Source organism: Nannospalax galili, unplaced genomic scaffold (genome assembly GCF_000622305.1).
Source record: "Nannospalax galili isolate Female #2095 unplaced genomic scaffold, S.galili_v1.0 scaffold213, whole genome shotgun sequence".
Classification (NCBI taxonomy): domain Eukaryota; kingdom Metazoa; phylum Chordata; class Mammalia; order Rodentia; family Spalacidae; genus Nannospalax; species Nannospalax galili.
Genome location: NW_008335195.1, coordinates 5,354,427 through 5,375,161, shown reverse-complemented (window position 1 = coordinate 5,375,161; position 20,735 = coordinate 5,354,427). Strand labels below are relative to the sequence as shown.

General features: G+C 40.6%; 1 protein-coding gene across 1 annotated transcript in view; it reads right to left on the bottom strand.

The window, feature by feature from the left end:
• The window catches only part of Unc13c (unc-13 homolog C), a 573,981-nt gene that overhangs the window by 160,875 nt on the left and 392,371 nt on the right, over nt 1-20,735 (bottom strand). The window contains exon 19 of the mRNA XM_008829781.3: nt 16,843-16,928. Within this exon, the coding sequence (XP_008828003.1) occupies nt 16,843-16,928 (86 nt within the window). The remainder of the gene's footprint in view (nt 1-16,842; nt 16,929-20,735) is intronic.

The window sequence follows — 20,735 nt, the reverse complement described above, 5'->3', positions numbered from 1 at the left end:
AACACTGAAGGTTATGGATTTGGTGGATTATTATGTAACTTTTACAATGTCGGAAGTTTCAAAATGTGGGAACAATACCTCAGCCCACCAATGACAGCAGTGCCATTGTTTAAAATTCTATAAGCACACGAGGGACTAGATAGCAGGATGAGAGGATCCCAGAGAATTTGAAATTTTACTTGCTATAATTGAGCAGTACAAATAAATATATTAAAATGGTCAGTTATGAAACAGTTTTCTTGTTTCTTGAAGGACAGAATTTGTTTATAGTTTATAAATTTTATTTCAGACTTTGAATTACTTATGTCTGATGACAAGCGTCCAAGGCATTGGGGTCTTCCTGCTCTTTGAAGAATAACGACACTCACACTGAGCATTCTTTCATGAAAGGTCAGCCAGTTATCCATCTGAACAATGTTGGACTTAGTCTCACCATGAATGGGGCTCTAGTGAAGTGCTTTGTACTGAGAGCAATTTCACCTGGTGAGAGGGATGCTTTGAACTTGGACAGGTCTTAGGCGGCAGTGGGGAGGCAGTCTGTCCTGAACCTGGGCAGTGACAGGTGGGTGTGAGAGGTAGGGGGAAAGGAAGATAGAATGGACAGAGATTTGACTTTGTTCCCCAGGGATGAGGGCAGGGGGAGGGCACAGCCTGACTCAGGGATCCAACCCAGACACCAGGATCACCAGAGGTCCTGAAGTACCATCAGGAATGGCTTTGCAGAATGGATAATTTCTCATGGTATTGGTTGCAGCTAGAAATACTGCCCCCATCAGCTCTATAGAAAGGATGGCTTCATCTCACAGACATTGATCATAAGTAGTTCAAGAGTTTGAGAAATTGTACTATATAAAAAAGTACAGGATATGTACCTCTATGGGAAAAGTATAAATATTAAAGTATATTCTGCTTGTTATTTTAGAATAGAGGTAGGAAGAAAGTTCTGGTATTACAAATCGGGATCTTAGAAAATGGGCCCCTTATGTTGACTAGAGAGTTGACCTCATTTTAAATCTATATTGTAAAAATATGCATGCTTACAGTTGATGAGTACAAAGTCTTAGAAATTGGAAAATTCAGTATTTATATCTCAGTTCATTTATAGACCTGACAGTTTTTCTAGAAAAAGCAAATAGATAACATTTTTATATTGTCATTCCTTTCTCTTCATGCTTAAGTAGAACCAGAGTCATGAGGAAACACATTCAAGGAATGGATTTAGACACAAACTTTACAGAGCTCAGACGTTCTGTGTGTCTACAACAATTGGTTGAGTTATATCACCTTAAAAGACAACATGGACTGGATTCTAATGTGACATTATTATTTTTTCCTGGTAGAGTCAACAGGGATCCCATCTAATATCTATAATGGGGCTAAACTGGTGATCACCTGAAACTTACCCTTATTTTTCTCTTATGAAGATATCTATCCCTTCTAATTAAAGAAATTAATATTCTAGATAATCAAATACATAAGATAACATATTATTTTCCTCATATACTCAAAAAGAAATGACCTCTAAGTTTACTACTCAAAACTGTTTCGAGTGTAGAGTTCAAAGGTCAATTCTAGAACCAAAGCTACAGCAGACAAAGTTCGAGGAAGAGGGCTCAATTCTCAGCCAGGTTCTGACTACCTGTATGAATCTAAGTGAACATTAAAATGATTAGCATTTTCTTCTTTGAAACTAGACTGATTTAGCTTCTTATTTCCCTCTGGTTAGTTCAGCAGCTAACCCCAATATAGCTTTTCCTATAGAAGCTTCCATTAAACTTCATTGGCGACCTGACTTCTGGGAAGTGACCAAACCCTACACAGTGAGCCCAGAAAATAAACAAAGCAGATAGTTGGGAGGAGCACAAGGACTGTTATGTGAGCAATCAAGTTCACTGTAGATGTGGCTTGGATTTTATGACAACACACAAAATGTTTTGAGAATTACAAGTTTTTTACATTTCAGAGCATCTGTTGAGTGAAGGGCTTTTTTTTTTCCAGCTCATATAATAAAGGCAACAGCAATATTTGGAGGCTGTTGAATATGTATGTCAGGCTTGCCAGCTGGAAACTGTTTTATGACTAAAATATCATGAGCACAATAAAAGAGCTAAAGATGGACACACATTTCCTCTTCTGGAACTTTCTGGGGACTTGCCAGTGCAAAAAATAGTTGATGCTAAATGGTGACCAGTAAGAGCAGTTGTCTAAGAAGAAGCCAATTTTACAATGAGGAAAGAAATAGATTTGTAATCAGACACCAAGTGGGTAAAACAGATCACACCTTTATGAAACAGATCATCTCACTGTAGGCAGTCAGCAAAGAAAAGTAAATTCCAGATTTCACAGGCTAGGAACTTACAGGTTCAGTGTTGAATACTCAAAGTTAGTAATTGAAAGGCAAATATTTTTGCATACGTTTGTTGCTTTTTATTTTTAAAATTAAAGTTGTTCTTCCCATCCCTTTCCATCTGGTTGGCTGCTGCTTTTTCTTGAGATCTCAGTTAAGAGCATCACTTCCTTGGGCAATATTTGCATAGCAGTTTCTTGTGTTTATCCAAATAAATGAATATTTGACCAATACCTGGTTCCTGGCTAGACTATCCAATGTCAGAGTTTCTACCTTTTTTTGTCCCAAATACATATCACAGCAGCCAAATTAATAGGGAACCTTTTATGGGCCTTAAGAGTCTATTGAAACACAAATTAGAGTCTAACTGACATATTTTTAAAATTACTTAATTTTATTTATGTTTATGTGTGGTCCTCTGCATATGTGAGTGGAAGTTGCCCTTGGAGTCCACAAGAGGGTAGTGGATTCCCTAGAGCTGGAGTTACAGGCAGTTGTGACCCAACAAACATGGATGCTGGGAACTGAACTCAGATCCTGTGGAAGAGTTGCAAGTGCTCTCAACTGCTGAGCCGTGTCTCCAACTCAACTGACATCTTTTTTGTAATAGTTTATTTTCTTTATTATTATTTATTTATTCATTGTATGTGTACGAGTATATTACCTGCATGTATGTATGTGCACCCATGTTGTACAATGCCTGCAGAAGTCAGAAGAAGGCATCAGATCACCTGGAATGGAGTTACAGAGGGTTTTAGCCACCATGTGGGTTCTGGGAACTAACCCTTGGTCCTCTGCAAGAGTAGCCAGTGCTCTGAACTGCTGAGTCATCTCTTTAGCCCCCAACTGACATCTTAAAAATAGTTTCAAATTAGATGTTTAAATGTATATCTTCCCGAATGACTGATCCATAGTAGTATTTTAGCTATAGAAGCCATGTGTTCTGAATTCTCTAAGGTGGTTTCTATTCTTTCTCACTTTTCAATTCAAAATATATAGTTACTATATCATCAGGATATTCTGAATTCCAGAGAATTCTATTGTACCAAAGAAAATAATTCACAAAATTTAAAATTGAGTCTTCAGGACTGGAGAGATGGCTCTATGGTTAAGAGCACTTGCTGCTCCTTCAGAGGACCTAAGTTCAGTTTCCAGCACCCATGTTATGGTGGCTCATGTCTGCAACTCCAGTTCCAAGGGATCTGACATCCTTTCTAGCCTCCATGGGCACCTGCAAGCATATAGTGTACATAAATTCATGTGCGTACATACATATAAATATAAAATAACTAAATGGTTAAAATTGACCTTATTAAAAATTGCTTCCTCATTGATATTCAGTGCATGTTACATTGATTGTAATACCTATGTTGCTATAAATGAATCTGTTTCATAGAATGTGCTTTTTATAATAATTGTAAAGAAAACCATTTCATACAAATTTGGAGTTTACAACCAATAAAGCCAGATGGATATGTATTTTAATATACTGACAGGATGTGACACAATATCTGAGATACTGAGTTAGACATTCTAAATAGTCATTACAGAAAGGGAATACAATAGGAGAGTTCTTATGAGGACAGAGGAAACGTGTTGGGTCCAGGCAGGAAAATAGGCTTGTGATTAGAGAAGCAAAGCTGTCAGGGGTGGTTCCCCAATATGGTGGCCACACAGCCAAGAAGATCTAGGATATTCAGTTGCAGTGGGCAATGAGATGGTTCAGTAGGTAAAAACACTAGATATATGAGCCTGATGACCTGCACTCCATCCCTGAAACCTACTTAAAGGTAGACAAGAACTGACTCCTGAAAGTTACCCTCCAACTTCCACATGTGCACAGGGCATGAACTCAACCCACATTCACAGATACACATCATATATACACACAACAGTAAAAATAATAACATCTTAAGCATTCCAAGAAATCTGCCTATGTCACAAATGCAAATAGAATCACGTTATATGTTATTTGTCTTGAACATAAAATTTAACAAACTTCAGAAATGGAAAGATGAGTCAGTGGTTAAGAGTACTTGGTGGTCTTGCAGAGGGTTAGGGTTTGGTTCTCAGCATCCATGTCTGACAGCTCTCAACTGTCTGTACATATGGCTCCAGGAGGATCAGATGCTTCTAGCTTCCCTGGGTACCCACACTTATGTACATATAGCATTTACATAATTAAAACCATAAAATAAATCTTTAGAAGAGATTTAACAAAACCAAATATTCACCAAAATAAAACCCCAAATTCAGTACACTGTCAGTAATATTCCTCCCTGAGTAGCGAGTTACCTAATTATTTTGCAAAGGCAATGGGAAACAAAACACTAAACAGTACCTCCTGGCATGGTGTTTTTCTGCCTAGTGCTTCTCCAAGGATAACTTGGGATGTGGTTCATGATATCCAAAAGTACCCACAGGAAGAGTTGGCTCATTGAGTAGGCAAGGTCCGTCCAAACTCACACACCACCTGTTCCCTCAGTCACCAAATGCCACCTTCTCTCAGTATAATAGATGAATGAACGATCCCCATCACTAGCAGGCTCATTCCACTTCCTGGCATTATCCAGCTCCTATTGAGCACAGTCACTGACCTTACAGAGTCCATTGTCCATGTAATGGAAAGAAAATGGTACTTAAATTCCTACACAACTGGTTTTATTCTGTTGGTGAAATTTAAGCAAAATACTTTTCAAACTTTTGAACTGGTATAGGAAATATGATTTGACAAGACAAGTAACTTCTGGGCACCTTAATTTCTGTTAGTACTGTTTAATACTGAATTACTTCATAAAATGTTGGGGAGCTTAATAATCTAATGAGTACAAGAAATTAGCACATTAACTATGTCTAAACTCATAAGTGAAAGTTGGCACTCAATATGAAAAAGACAGCGAAGGTTAATAATAAAATTTTTATAATTATTTAATTTTAACACAAATTATCAAAAAGTTTGAAGTTGATGCCATTTTGGATTAGTTATCAAGTTGTTAGTGAAGTGTGATGGTCAGTCTTCATTGTCAACTTGATACAACCTGGAGTCACCTCCGAAGAGAGTCTTGGTGATGGACTGTCTAGATCAGGTTGGTCTGTGGCCATGTGGTGGGGAATCTTTCTTAACTGGGTTAACTGAGGTGGGAAGTCCCATGCTGAATATGGGTGGCACGCTTTGCTCGGTAAATGGTTGGGAACCATCCGAGGGGTGCCTGAGTGGAAAGATACTACTGAGCACAAGCAAGGGAGCAAACTGGCATGCATGTGTTCGTTCTTCTAACTGCAGGTGTGACAACTGTCCTCAAGCTCCGACCTGTGACTTCCCCACAGTGATGAACTGAAACCTGAAGTTATAAGCTCATAATTATTTCACTCCTAAGTTGTTTTCTGTCCAGGTATTTTATCACAACAGAGTGGGGCGGGACACAGTATACTTAAGACACACAATGTGAAAAGTAGAAAAGCTAGATGAAACAATGCTTCATCATCCTAAATTTGTTACATAAAAGTTAATAAATCACAGCTTGAAAGAGGATGATTGTAGCCCGGAAATGACTTATTCCCCAGAAGAGCATGAACAATGGAGAGCACAGGGCACCCTGGGAAGAAGGGTGGATCCTACCTGCCTGCCAGCATGAGGGTGGCAGGAAAATGGAATGGGATCTGTCATGGCAGATGACAAGGGTGTCCCGAGATGGGGCATTTACAGGCCTGGGGTGAGACCGCTGGCCCACGGGGCTGGGTGAAAGCTGTTGGAGACTGTGGGAGGAGCGCGGAAGTGATGGAACTCGGAATGCCTGGGTTTCTTTGTAAATCACCCTGTCACTCCCTTTCATAAAGGAAACCCAGACTAAAAATGTCTTATGTTAGTCTGTGAGCCTTGAAGCCGCGGGAGGGAGCGTGCACAGGGCCTCCCAAGAAGGGAAAAGGGAAGTAAATTTAGTGGGACACAAGGATGAACACAGTAGATTTCTCCTTGTTTCTAAAACAGCAACTATTAAATCTGAGGCTTCCGTGTCTTATGTTCCAGACTATTCTGTGCAAAGTGTGCTTTAGCAAATGAACTGATAGCAAATCTTATACTTGTTCCTATATTTATAAACTCTCAATTTTCCACGTTATTTTGGTAATAAAATGTTTTAACGACAAGTGTACACTACGGTGTATCATATGCATTTCTAACAATAAAAGATCTGGTGCCATTAAAATTCAATTTTAATATCTAAATCCTATCTGTTACTTTTATTCAGAAACACATTACTCTCTCACTTTCTGAAACTTACTTCTAAAGTTGCTGGACATTTATCTCCTTAGGCAAATAGAAATAAAGAAACATCTAAACAGCAATACTGTTATGACACTGCCTTTAAAGTCTCAGCTTCCATTTTATAAAGAATGGGAGTTAGTGGATAAGAATCTGGAAGGAGGGCTTCAGCCCTTCCTCTTCACTGCCCATGTTGGGAGATACAAGTTGCCATGGTTTGAGAACTGACAAGCAGTGTGTGCGAAGTCCACGCTGAGAATCCAGGAGCCGGCCACGGCCTTGCGGGTTGACCACTGAGGGCATCCTCTAGCTAGTTGAACGTGTAAGGAGTTCAGTCCTAGATGAGATCTTGACTGTAACTCCTAAGAGACCCCACCCAGAAGTTCCATCCTACAGAAGGGACAGAGACAGCCTGAGTTACATCATGAGCTCTGAGCTATGACCGTCTCTCTTGCTGTTTTGGTGCTGTGCTAGGGATCTGTTCAGTTTATCCTTTTCTGACACTGTAAGATCACTAAGATGATAAGCTAGCATGTCAGTTACTTTGCTTGCTGCTGTGACAAAACACCAGACAAAGGCAACTTAAGGAAGGAAGGGCTTATCTTGGCTTATGGTTTGAGGAGTGATGCATTCTACCGTGACAGGGCAATCATTGTGGCAGGAAAACAAGGCAGCTGGTCACGTTGAGCCCACGGGCAGACAGCAGAGAGAGGGAGCGCTGGTCCTCAGCTCACTTTCTCCTATTTGTTCTATTTGGTCCACACCCAGAGCAAGTCATCCCTCCTCAGCTAAACCTTCCTAGAAACACGGCACACCCATAGATGTGTTTTTTCACATCCCATCAAGTTGACGTTGAAGTTAAACTATCACTGCTAGTAAACTGGTCAGTTAGTAAAGTGGGCCAGCTGTATGCAGGGCAGAAAAGAGAGCCCAGCCCTCACCTTGAGTCTCCCAAAGCTTTACACGTAAAAGAAAGAAGGATGTGGTGGCTCTTGTGCAGCTCCACAGAGGACATTTCTGCTCGTGACCTCATGGAGTCTGATTAACATGAGATTTAAATTCTAATAACATCTCAAATGGAAAACTCCAGGAATCTCAGTGTTTCTGAGGAGCTCAGATGACCAAACTAAAAAAAGTACACAGAACCCTGTATTATTGGTGTCTACAGCTCTCTATTTCAAAACCAAATTAACACAGAATCTGCAAGATGTAACTAGCATTTTCCTGTTAAAGCTTGACAGGCAGAGAGGGAAAGTCCATCAAAGCCCTTTATGAACGATTTATGTACTGATCACATAGCAATGAAAAATATATGAATAGGCAATGCAGGGCTTCCTGGTTCTAATGGAAAGGTCACTGGGCTTCTGGAGGCTCTTTTATTTACCTGAGATTCTGCTAAGGCTCACCAGTATGGAAAACAGGTTTATAAGCCACTGAACTTAATTTCAGAACATACGGGGTGTTTCACAAATGCAGTTCCTGGTACTGTAGGTGAAAGAGACACATAGTCTGAGATGTTAGCTTAGTCTTGCCTTTGCTGTTTAATTATTTTTGAATCGGACCCATAGAAAGTGAGTTACACTGATGTCTATCAAAGGAACGTGGTATATCATGCAGGTCAAACTATTTTAATTATCTTTTACAAAAATAGATAATAAGGTGCCCGGGTGGAAAGTGAAAGCTTAGATGGATGGCAACATCACAGAAATTCCTCCTGGACACCTGTTTGCCTTCCTGTTATCTGGAGGCCAAATGTCTCCATCAGCAGGCTCTAGATGAATCACACACATTGCTTACCCTCCCTGTCTACTCTAGAAGCATAAAACAAGTAGTTTTGACTCAATTACAGGAGGATGGGGAGGCAGGAGGGATGAAAGGGGACTTCCAGGGGAGGATACCATGAAATGCTTTTACTGTAAGTGTGAAGGAGGCTCTGTGTTTCCCAGTTTAGGTCAATTGAATTAACCCTGACACTTTCCTTGAAAGCAAGGATGAAAGCAATCTTGAATTTCTGAAAACCACTGTTAGGAGGCAAGAGGCAGAGAGAAAGTGTTGATTGCCGTTTCCATTTTGTTGTCTTCTGTTTATTCCCCTGTAGCCACTTGCAGCTTACCAGTGTAGGCTGGGTTTATTTACCACTCAGCTGTAACTGATAGTTTTCCTTCCTTATTCTGACTCAGCTCTTTTGAAAGGGATGGCACAATGTCCTAAATGTGTTAGCCTGGAGGGCCCTGAGTTTGCTAAGTGCTGAAGTGGGGTGGGGGCGTTAGAGCAGGACGGAGCAAGTGTGAAGAAAAATCAAAATTAGGGAAGAGCTGGAGATAATCTCCTTGGGTCTCAACATATACACTTACAGATTCCTATTTTGCCATTAAATGAAACAGGGAATTTAAAAGAAAATAAAGATGTTAAATTTTTATTTATGAGTGGGTGTGTGTGTGTGTGTGTGTGTGTGTGTGTGTGTGTGTGTGTGGTGTGAATATGAGTGCATACAGGGGCCAGAAGAGCGCATCAGATTCCCTGGAGCTGGAGTTACAGGTAGCTGTGAGCCACCCAGCATGGGTGCTAGAAACTGAAATTGTATCTCTACAAGAACAGTGATCACACTTAACCACTGAGCTATCTCTCTAGGCTTGAACAGGAGATTTAATGGATACTTTTAGTTTTTAGAATGTATAACCTGACAGCTGGATTTTCTTGATATGTTTGAAGGTTGCAATATGGTTTTAAATCCTGAAAGTTGAGTTTTACCATATGTTCTGTAAAATATATTGTGATGGATCAGAAAGTGATGGTGACCCCAAGGATCAGCAGGTAGCCCAGAGCAATGGTAGCTATGAAATTATTAGCATGAAGTAGACAGCTCTGAGGTTAAGCAGAGAGATGGTGAATATGAAAATTCTAGAGGTGAAGCTAGAGCACTCCTGGGACCATGTGTCAGCTCTTTCTCAGGTGGTCTGTAAGACAACAAGGGACAGACCATGCCTTTCTGACTTCATTATCTTTGTGGTCACAAGGCCAAGAGCAAACAATATACCATATATATATATATATATATATATATATAAACTTTTTTTTTCCCTTTTGTGATGAGGTCTCACTCTATTGCCTGGCTGACCTGGAAATGTCTATGTAGACCAGGTTGGCCTGGAACTCACAGAGATCCACCCGCCTCTGCCTCCTAAGTGCTGGAATTAAAGGTATATGCCACCATGCCTGGTGATAACAATGTTTTGAGAGAAGGGTGCCAACGCCCTCCCCAAAGTCAACCTAGCTGTGACTACGCAGATGTTCAGAGGTAGAAAGAACACTGTGCTTGGAAGCTGTGCCTACATCATTAACGGGAACAGCTGTGCATGTCAGGAAGCCAAGATGCCTTAAAAGACCTGTGTGAGAATCCTCATCAACTGGTGAGGTCCAACAGGGTACCTAAGTAAAAGTAATAGCTGCTGGTGGTTAAGACACAACCACTAAAACTGAATTCTTTTAACTACACCATTAGAGATCACTGCTACTCTGCACCAACAGTTACCTAACCCTCACCTCATAGTGTTAGAAGTGAAAATTATCAGCCCTTGAAAGCCCAGGTCCTATTCCCTTAGAAACTGCCTTTTAATGAGATTCCCTAGTGAGTCCTTTACACACTAAAGTTAAACAGCCTTGCTCAAGGGCATGAATGCCAGGTGAAAGATGAGTGTGTTTTGTGCATTATAATTAATTCCATCTGTGCCTAGGATAACTAGTAAAATAGTAATTTTTAAAAATTGATTTAAAGCCTGGTATGGTGGCACATGCCTTTAATCCCAGCATGGGGGAGGCAAAGGTAGGCAGGTCTCTGTGAAATCTAGGTCAGCCTGGTCTACATAGTGAGTTTTAGGCCAACTAGGGCTACAGGGAAACCCTGACTCAAAAAAGAAATTGGTTTAATTTCATTGGCTTTCTCCCACCTCTCTGTGCAGTGCCGAGGATCAGACCCACGGCCCTGGTATATTAGGCAAGTGTTCTACCACTGGGTTACATCCTCAGTTTCTAGTTTTTTAAAATCTTTATTTATTTAATGTATTTTATGTGTACAAATGTTTTGTCTGCATGTATGTAAGTGCACCCGTGTTGTAGATGCCCACATAGGCCAAAAGAGAGTGTCAAATCTCCTGGAACTGGAATCATGGTGTTAGCTGCCAACTGGGTGCTGGGAATCGAACCCATGTCCTCTGCAAGAGCAGCCAGTGCTCTTAACAACTGAACCATCTCTCCAGCTCCCCAGCCTCTAGTTTTGATTCAGGAATTTATCTGAGAATGTGGCAAATTTGGCAGAAATACCAGACATCTGTCCCTCCTCCTGCTCACTCTCAACTATGGATGAAGTTTCTAATATGAGTTGAAGTTTAGCTATAAATTTGTTTAACAACCAGTGTTTTAAGGATATACTAAACATTCTCAAATAATTGTTAAAATTAGGAACTTCCTGAATCATGGGGACCACCCTAACACCTGATCCCTAACACCTGACCCCTATCATTCTATCCCTAACATCTGACCCCTAACATCTGGTCCCTAGTATCTGATGTCTGACATCTGGCCCCTAATGTCTGAGTCCTGACATCTGACCTCTGACTCCTAACATCTGAGCTTTGACATCTGATCCCTGGTGTCTGACCACTGATATCTTACTCCTGTATTGGGACTTTGAGAAATTTGCTCTTAGGAAAAACTTTGAAGACACAGATCTATGTTACACTGTACTGGAAGTACCTAGGTTTAAGAATCACAGGCTCCAAGGTTTATCTGATATGATGATGACAAACACACGATTAGTGAAATAACCAGTTAAACATTTCAGTAGCTTATAAACATCAAGACAGTTGGATGAGAGACTTTATGAATCATCATCAAGTTTTTGTTTATTAAGTCATAGTCATTGAGGTTATAGATAGCTAGTTATTTGTAGCATTTATTACCTGCCCCGAAACCCTGCCTCACTCCCATGGCTGTCTGCCCCTCTCCTCTCAACATGTTAGCAGTAACATTTCAGTCAGATGTGGAAACTGGTAAGTCTAATAAGTTGCCCCAAACTATAGCTTTGAAGTAAAGGAAAAGTAGTAGAGCCTTAAGTCAAAATTGGCCTAATTACTGTAAAACCATTTATTTGCCTGCCAGAAGAAAGCCTGTGGAAATACTCAAGAGTAAACTCCATTTCAACATAAAATAAGACATCATTTCTGAACATGTTTTTCTTGCAGTGGTCCCTTTTCTCACACTAAGTACATGATTTCTTTCACATACAGAAGATGATTACGGTTTGTGACAGCCTTGGTTGATTGAATTGGACCAAATGTGCCAGTTAGGGATGCACTCCTCTGGTTGTATTTGTGAGGGCTTTTCCCAAGAGGATGAGGGAAGTGGGCAAGACCCACTCCACCCTGAATCTGGTTTAAACCATCCCCAAAAGCTGGTGATGAGGGGTGATAGATGAAAGGTAAGGAGAAAGCCAGCTAGCCCCACCTTCTCTCTCTCTGCTTCCTGACCCCCATGATGTGAGTGATCTGCTTTCCTGCAGTTTCCCTCCACAACCACTCTGAAACCATGAGCCAAAATAAATCATTCTTCCCTCATGCTGATGGAAGTGAAATATTTTGTCAGAGCAATGGAAAGTCTGACTAACACATGCCTTCATTCAACAAGTTTTATGTCCACAGAAATGGACTTGATTATTGTTTATTAAATTTGGAAGGTGATTTATGTCAAACACAAAGACTCAAAACATTGGCTCTTATAGGTTGAGCAAAGTTGGGGACAAAGTTGCTTTCCTTTTTAATTAGCAGCTTATGAGTTCATGAAGCAAAACTAAAAGCTGCTTCAAAAAGCAGCCAGTCCGTAAGCCCTAACCAGCCCTGTTCAGTTGACCTGGCTCCCCAGTCATACTCAGATACTTTAATCACAAGGCAAATTATGTAAGAACAACACAATCTTTCTAGGTCAGTGGCTTGAAGCAGTGTTCCACAGTCAATTAATTTTAACAGTGTTCTATGAGGCATATAGGCAGAGTAAGAACATTACTATCAACATGCAAAGACCCTGCAGAGGAATGGCTTGAAGTATAAACCCTTCAGTTTCTGAGATGCCCTCAGTCCTTATTTTGCCACATGCAAAATAGAAAGTTCTTGAAGACACAAGATTGAAGTGGAAAAAGGGAAGAGACAGTGACCAAACCGTTGTGTGTTTGTAACATTTATTTTAGAAGGTAACTGTGACCATCCCCTAAAGGAAGAGCTCTGAGGATCTGAGGGGTCTTCATCCCTCATGCAGTTACTGAAGCATTCTCTATAAGGTATCACTGTACTTCAGAATTTGCAAGGTGTATTAAAGAATAATTTTAAGGCTGGAGAGATGGCTCGGCAGTTAAGACCACCCCCTGCTCTTCCAGAGCACCCAGGTTCAGTTCTCAGCACCCATGTTGGGCAGCTCACAACTACCTGTAACTCCAGATCCAGGGGATCTGACACCCTCTTCCAGTGTTCATGGGTACCTGCACATGCATCACACATGGCATATATACACAAATTAAAAATAAATAAGTAAAAGAATAATTTTATTTTATAAACAACCTGTAAGGTATTACCACTATTTTCTAGGAGAGGGTGTATGGTAATTGCTCAAACTTATAAACTAGTAAGTCATTAACCTTTCTTCACTGTGTGCCCAGACTCTCAAATTTTTTATTGTCTCTAAGTCTGCAATTCTACATATGCTCAGTTGCAATATGGTAAAGAGCTCTGGCTACAGGATGGCCCTATTTGTCTCAAATGAACAACACACACAAATTTCTATTAAAGTTTGGTGAATACAAGATGATAAATCCAATCCTGGTACAATGAAAAGCCCTGTCCCGTTATAGAAGATGCATAAGCCATGGATTATAATACATGCTATTCCCCTACTTTGCTATGTATAACTTCCAGAAAATATTTACAAATGTACAAAGGCATTAACTATTGAACTATATGCTTAAATACCTGAATTATATATCAATAAAAATTTTAATATGTGAAGTAAATAGAATTTTTTACTCAGAAGATTCTTATTCTCAAAGGCTAAGGAACCTATGAAATATTAATTACTGCTTCATCTCGGGCTTGGTTTTGATGAGAAAATCTCAGCATTTGGGGTTACTGATTTTGTACTGAGCATGAAATCATGAACCAATAATTAGTAACTTTCCGATCCAAAGCCAAAGAAGCTTTACTTATAGCATTTCTAACTTCACTGCTTTAAATATATTAAAACATTAAGCTTTATATTTTTAGCATATATGTTAAATGTGCTTGTCTAAAACGGATGCTTCTTTGTAAGTAAGGATAACTGTTCTCACTTCTTTTCTGATGCTATGACAAATACCATGACCAAAAGCAACTGAAGGTTTTATTGCCTTTCACTTCCAGGGCACAGTCCATCATTGAGGGATGTCAGGGAAGGGACCATGGAGGAAGGCTTCTCCCTACTTTCCTCACGGGCTCATGCTCAGCTAGCTTTATTATTTTTTAATAGGCCAGGATGACCTACATAGGATGGTACCACCAACACTGTGAGTGCTTGGCCCTCCCACATCAATCAGCAATCAAGACAATCCCCCACAGACATGCCCACAGGTCAATCTGATCTAGGAAATCCTTCAAGGCTTCTCCTGTCAGATACCACTAGGCTGTGTTGAGTTGACAATTAAGGCTAACTAGAACAAGAACAAAAACTATTTCAGTAGTTTCTCTGTAAGCAAAGATGGAGACACACCAGGAGGCAAGGGCATCTTGGAATGGCTCTGAATTAATCATCACATTTCCCTGGAGTGTGGGACAGAGTCACCTTGCCCACTCCCTGGTCCCAAGAGCAGAGATGGACATTGTCAAGGTCATTTCTACTGCTTGAGGGTAGCCTCCTCAAGTCTTATTTATTGAATGTTCTATTTTCTATTGATCATTCTAGATCACATACATATATTGTCAGCAAAGATCATATGTTTATATTGTGGTGAGGAAAATACATAGTGAATAACCAAAAGAACAGACATGAATGCATGGACAGATAAGTGCATGGAGAGAATCATTAGTTGTTATGCAGAGGATTAAAATAAATTGCTCCTAAATCACTATGGCTACTGTGTCATGGGAAGTCTTTTCTGAGGGTGTAACATTAGAAGAAGCTTAAACACTGTGTGAGAAGGCTGGTGGGACCAGAAGCCAGGTAGGCGGGCCGCCTTGATGCCCGTGTGGTACCCATGTGGTGAAGTCCACAGGAAGTCAATGCCCACACTGCTCAGTGGGCTTGGATCACTGGATGAATGCTCCGCCAAGAGCTGCCGTGGAAGAGGCAGGTGCTGATAGAGGAGACTGAACATTCTACTTCCAATTCGGTAGCATTGGAAGGGAGCTCAAGTGTGTGTGGAAGAGGCCTCAGGGATAGGTCCTGCCTGGTGCATCTCAGCGGCTTGGTGGACTGGTGGTTGCTCTCCAATTTTTAAGAGTGCTTTTGGATCCCTGAGAGTCAGTTAAATCAGGGTGATATAAAGGATATGACTAGAGAAGGGGGAAAGCTGGGTCAGCCACATGCTGCTGAAGGAACTCCTGGTTTATAGTGAGGAGTCTGTATCTGTGAGCTGTGCAGGTGTGATTTTAAAGATTAGATAAATCTCTCTAGTTGTAGGTGGCAGATGCTGACTTTACCAGATACCAATTTATAAACTACTGTGTATCAGGTTTGTCAAATAAGGAAAGTGCCTGTGTGTCCTCCTTCTGACCGACTCAAGCTTATGTTTCAGCAAAGCTGAGGCGCAGCAGCACAGTGACCACGGGCTGTGTGCTGATCCTACAGGTCCATCTTACAAACCACAAAACACTTTTCTGAGGTGCACACATGGATAAGACAAGGCTTTGCCATTTCACTTAGCACAGTCAAGTTTCTTCCTGTGGCCCACCTGGCCTATAAACATCCCACCATACTCCACCTGGCCTGTAACCATCTGATTAGTTTATCCACCTGCCCTGTAAACATCCCCATCAGCCTTTTTACCTGCCTTGTAAACATCCCCACCAGCCTCTCTACCTGCCCTACAAACTCATCCCCACTGGCCTCTTCGCCTACTCTATAAACTCATCCCCATCGGCCTCTCTGCCTGCCCTATAAACTCATCCCCACAGGCCTCTCCACCTGCCTTATAAACTCATCCTTACCAGCCTCTCCAAACTCACTTTTTACTATGAGCTGAATTTTCTTTTCTCAAATACACCCGTGTTCACTCTATTTCTCCTCTATCCTTTACCAGGAGATCTTTTCTTAGTCTTTCTTGTTCAAGTCTTTGTCAAGAAAACCTTTCATTACAAATACCTTGCAAGTTTTCTTGTCTCTCTGCCTCAATGCTGATTTTAGAGCATCTTCCCCAGCTCTCAGCACTTTATATTGAAACTGTACCTGTAGCGATGCTGGTTGTTCTATTCCAGTCTTGGAGGGGGGCACCTTACTCTGGTATCCCACACACTGAGGGCAATGATAATTACTTACTGAGTAAGTCTGCAGAAATGTCCCCACTCAGCTGTGTGTTCCAGGACAGCAGCCTAGTTTATGGTTCCTCTGGCTCTACACTCTAATTAGGAATGGGTGGGAATGGAGTTCCTGGTGAAGACATTTCCTATAGACCTTGTGTGGGTGTTGGTCAGAATTTGCTATTTCCCAAGTCCGTGGAGGCAAACATCTGGAACAATACTGTTCATCCTCCCTCAAACATGGTCTGCTCTGGTAGATGACCCCTCACCCCCAGAGCTCTCCTGCTTCAACAATGACAACATTCAGGTAGTACATACATTCTGATACTGCAACTTTACCTACAGGTAGAAATGTATTCTCCTTTGGAACTTAAAAAAGGTTTATTTATTTTATGTATGTGATCATTTTACTTGCATGTATCTAATTGCACCCATGTGTGCAATGCCCTTGGAGGCCAGAATAGGGCATTGGATCCCTGGAACTGGAGTTACAGATGGGTGTGGGAACTGAACCCAGGTCCTCTGCAAGAGCCACTGAGCCATCATCTCTCCAGCCCCCTTTAGAACGTTTAAACACTTTGAGAGCTTCATCTTCTGCCATGTTGGAATATGTTTTACAACTAGGTCAAACACAATTATCCGTGTTTCAATGTGCTAATTACACTTACAGTGCATGTCTAGCGCGTACAGATGCTGGTACTCACCCTCTAGTGCAAATTTCATATCGAGAGCAAAAAGAGACCACATGACTTCTGCGCTGACCTTTCCCATGTTTAGCTCCTGAGGAAACCTAAAACCAAACATATTCTATCAGCATATAAAAAGAGTAGCAGGCAACACAAAGGCCTCATTTTACCTGTAACCACAGTGGTTAGGAGGCAGCTCATACGCACTCTGTGAACTTTCATTCATGAATGTCTTTCTACTGACTTTCATGCATAGTGGGGGAGTTGCACACCAGAGTGTAGCTGGTGGTGGGAAAATAGTGCTGAATAGCAGAGCCCAGGGATCCCAGAGATGTCTGGACGCAGCGCTGGTGTCTGGACAGACCCATCTGTTTTACCAAATACTCTCTCCCTATGTATCAATTTTGAGTATAGATCAAATGAATCAAGACAACAGATATCACATGACACCAAAGAAATCATGCCTCCTACTTCCACACACTCAGGCTGCATATATACGTACACACACACACACACCATATATTTGTACTTGAATCCCAATGAATCCAAATCTAGTAAGTCTTGTACAGTTTAGAAGGTATTATCTAAGCCTAGTCTCTATGTCATCACTGTGACTTCAAACAAGACAGCACATCTGGAAATATTCTCGTTTAACTCTCCATATATATAGGAGAGTGTAGTTCATAAATGCCATTTACTGATCCGCATACATGGGTCTCATCACATCTGATGATATTTTAAAATATAAATTTATAGGTTTTATATTTATCAAGAATTTAAATTTAGAATTCCTTTCTATAATAAAGAATTAAGAAACCTACTCATTTACAAATTAGTCTTCAGAATTAGATTTACTTTACTGATATAAAAATAAATATAACTGGCAGAACTTCTCAGCTACAGCCATGGAGTCTGTGAGTTGCCCGCTTCCCTGAATTCTTCAGGGAACCTAATTTCCCTTTTCCTTCTTCATGCCTTTCTTACTAAATATGCTTTGGGCTGCCCCTAGCATCTTGCATTTCTTTACTTTTTCTCTAAAGCTTCCTTCTCCCGGCCATATGGCTGCTAGTCAGCCACGTGTCTGACCTCCTCAAGGCAGCTGCCAAGATTACCAACTCATCTGCCCTGAGGATTTCTTTTTCTTTAAAATTCTAATAAAATTATAAAAACTTAAAAAGTATGTACATATATATATATCTTAGACTAATATTTTGTTTTAAAGGCTTTGATTTGTGCATAGAAGCTGATATGTTTCTGCTCTATCAATTTTTTATGTAGTGAAATTATAAATGACATAAAGAATGTTTCATGCTCATAAAGAAGAAAAATGGATAATTATTTCAATTTCTTTGAATCAAAATTAAAGAACACATAATTTCACAATGCCTAAATAAAAAGGAAATTATAAAAGAATATCTGCCTCCATTACAAATGTCTCCAACAAAAATAACCAATTAAAGCCGGGCGTGGTGGTGCACACCTTTGATCCCAGCACTAGGGAGGCAGAGGCAGGTTGATCTCTGTGAGTTCAAGGCCATCCTGGTCTCAATAGTGAGTTCCAGGCCAACTGGGGCTAGAGGGAGACTCTGTCTCAAAAAGACCAAAAAAAAACCACAAACAAACAAACAAAAAACAAAAACAGAACAAACAAAAACAAAACCAATTAATTCTTTTTACATTTATTTTTATTTATGTATATGCATGTATGTCTGTGTGACTATCTGTCATGTATATGCAGGTGCCTGTGGAAAATCAGAAGAGGATGTCAGATCCCCTAGGGCTAGGGTTATAGGTGGTTGTGAGCTGCCTGGTGTGAGTACTGGGAACCAAACTCTAGCCCTTAATTGATGTGAACTTCATTCACCTTCTAAAGAGAATCTCTAAGAACCTCCTGCTACTCGGGCAGGGCAACACAGGTATATCATGTCGTCATTTGGGAGGCAGAGGCAGAAGGAATGTGAGTTGGAGGCCAGAGTTGACTACAAAGCAACTTCAAGGCAAATCTGGTTTCAAGAGAGAGAGAGACTGTCTCAGGAAATCAACAACAATTAAAAATCCTGCTAATCTCATGCTTAATGGTTACAGAGCCAAGGCAGGGTTAAGATGATATTTATTCTCAGTATTTCCTATTAAGCATCATTGAAGTTCCTAAATTTTTCAAAAAAGATAAAGAGTCATAAAGATTGCCAGGGAGGCAAGAAGCCAGTGTTTGTAAACACCATCATAATTTACATAGAGGCTGTTCAAAATACTACTAAAAATATTGCCTACTTGGTCACTGGGTGTGGCACCACAGGCTGTAACTGAGCACCGGGGAGACTGAGGAACAGACTGTAAATCTCAACCAGTCTGGGCTACACAGCAAAATCCTGTCTCAAAACTGGGACAAAACCCCAAACAAAATAAACGCAACCTAAGTTTTCTACTTTGAAAGTATCACACAAACTATTACAAAAAGCTACCAAGAAAAAGGTCACAAAACAAAAAAAGTATGCATTTGTAGCCATTGGAAATTGAAATTAAAATAACAGAATCATTTGCAATAGAACCGTAATGGTTAGATAGCTATAAATCTAAGAATATGTACATCAGATACTGTGAAGAAAACAATTCTATATTGAGTTAAGAAGCTGAGAGGAAGGAAGGGGGCTGGAGCAAGGAGGGAGGGACTAGGTCAGGCTTCCTAAGGGGCTGCCCTTTCATTCTGTTTTCTACTCCTGCGGTTACAATGAAAACGGAAGCATCACAGTCAAGGCGCAAATGGAGCCGAAGATGCGAAATATTCTGCTGTGGTCATTCATAGCTTAGCGGAGAGAAGAAGACGGCTAGTGTGCAGTTTTGAAGGAAGATAACTGTGCAAAGCTGTGTGCAGCAGTTAGAGGCTGAATTACCATAAGAAAAGACTCCTGGTGACTTCTCAAATAGTTTCCGTTTTAATCAAGAAGCTCTAATCAGATAACTTCAAAACACAGGCTGGCAGCTCAGCATCTGCTCTGAGTTTCACGATCTTGCGGGAGCTGTCAAGGCTGATTTCCACTCTGAAAAACCTGGTTTCCGGGCTCTGACTGCCTAACCCTCCCCAGAGCAAACCCCAAAGTAAATGAAATTGCTATTTAAATAAAAGCAGCAGTGTGAGAGGGCGCGGGATCTACATAAGACGCAAAGGAATGATGACTCAGGAACAGTGATCCTCCAAGTCCATGGGAAAGAAGAATGTGAGAGAGAAGTGGGTGGGGCGAGCCACTTCAAAAGAGAAAACGCCAAAGAGGCTTGTCCTATCAACAGTCCACGAAGTTCCCACTAAAATCGTGATGATGGATCTTTATTTCTCAGGCCGGAGCCTAAAATCCAATGGACTCCAGTCCTTTTCTGGGGCTGATTGCCATGCTGCTGTTTTGTCTTTCTCCAAAGGCCTCCACATCTTGGGCAGCTGGAGCACCTGGGTTGCTACCTGTTCTCTCTGATCTGCACCCTGGACTCTTTCCTATTGGCTGTGTCACCTTGACGTCACATGGTACAGTGGAATAATATGAAGCTCTTAAAGAGGAGGCACAACTACTAGAATTCGAGTAAACAAATGTTTGCCAGGTAACAGTACATGAACAAAGGAAATTGAAATTGATTTATATCTTATGACCTGTTATTGCATAAAAATACAACAATAAAAGTAAATATTTTAAAGGAATTTCTGGACTTAATATATGCAGATAGAAATTAAACTGAATAAATGTAGTATTCTTTTTTCCTTGTGGGTATTCGGCAGAATTCGAGTAAACAAATGTTTGCCAGGTAACAGTACATGAACAAAGGAAATTGAAATTGATTTATATCTTATGACCTGTTATTGCATAAAAATACAACAATAAAAGTAAATATTTTAAAGGAATTTCTGGACTTAATATATGCAGATA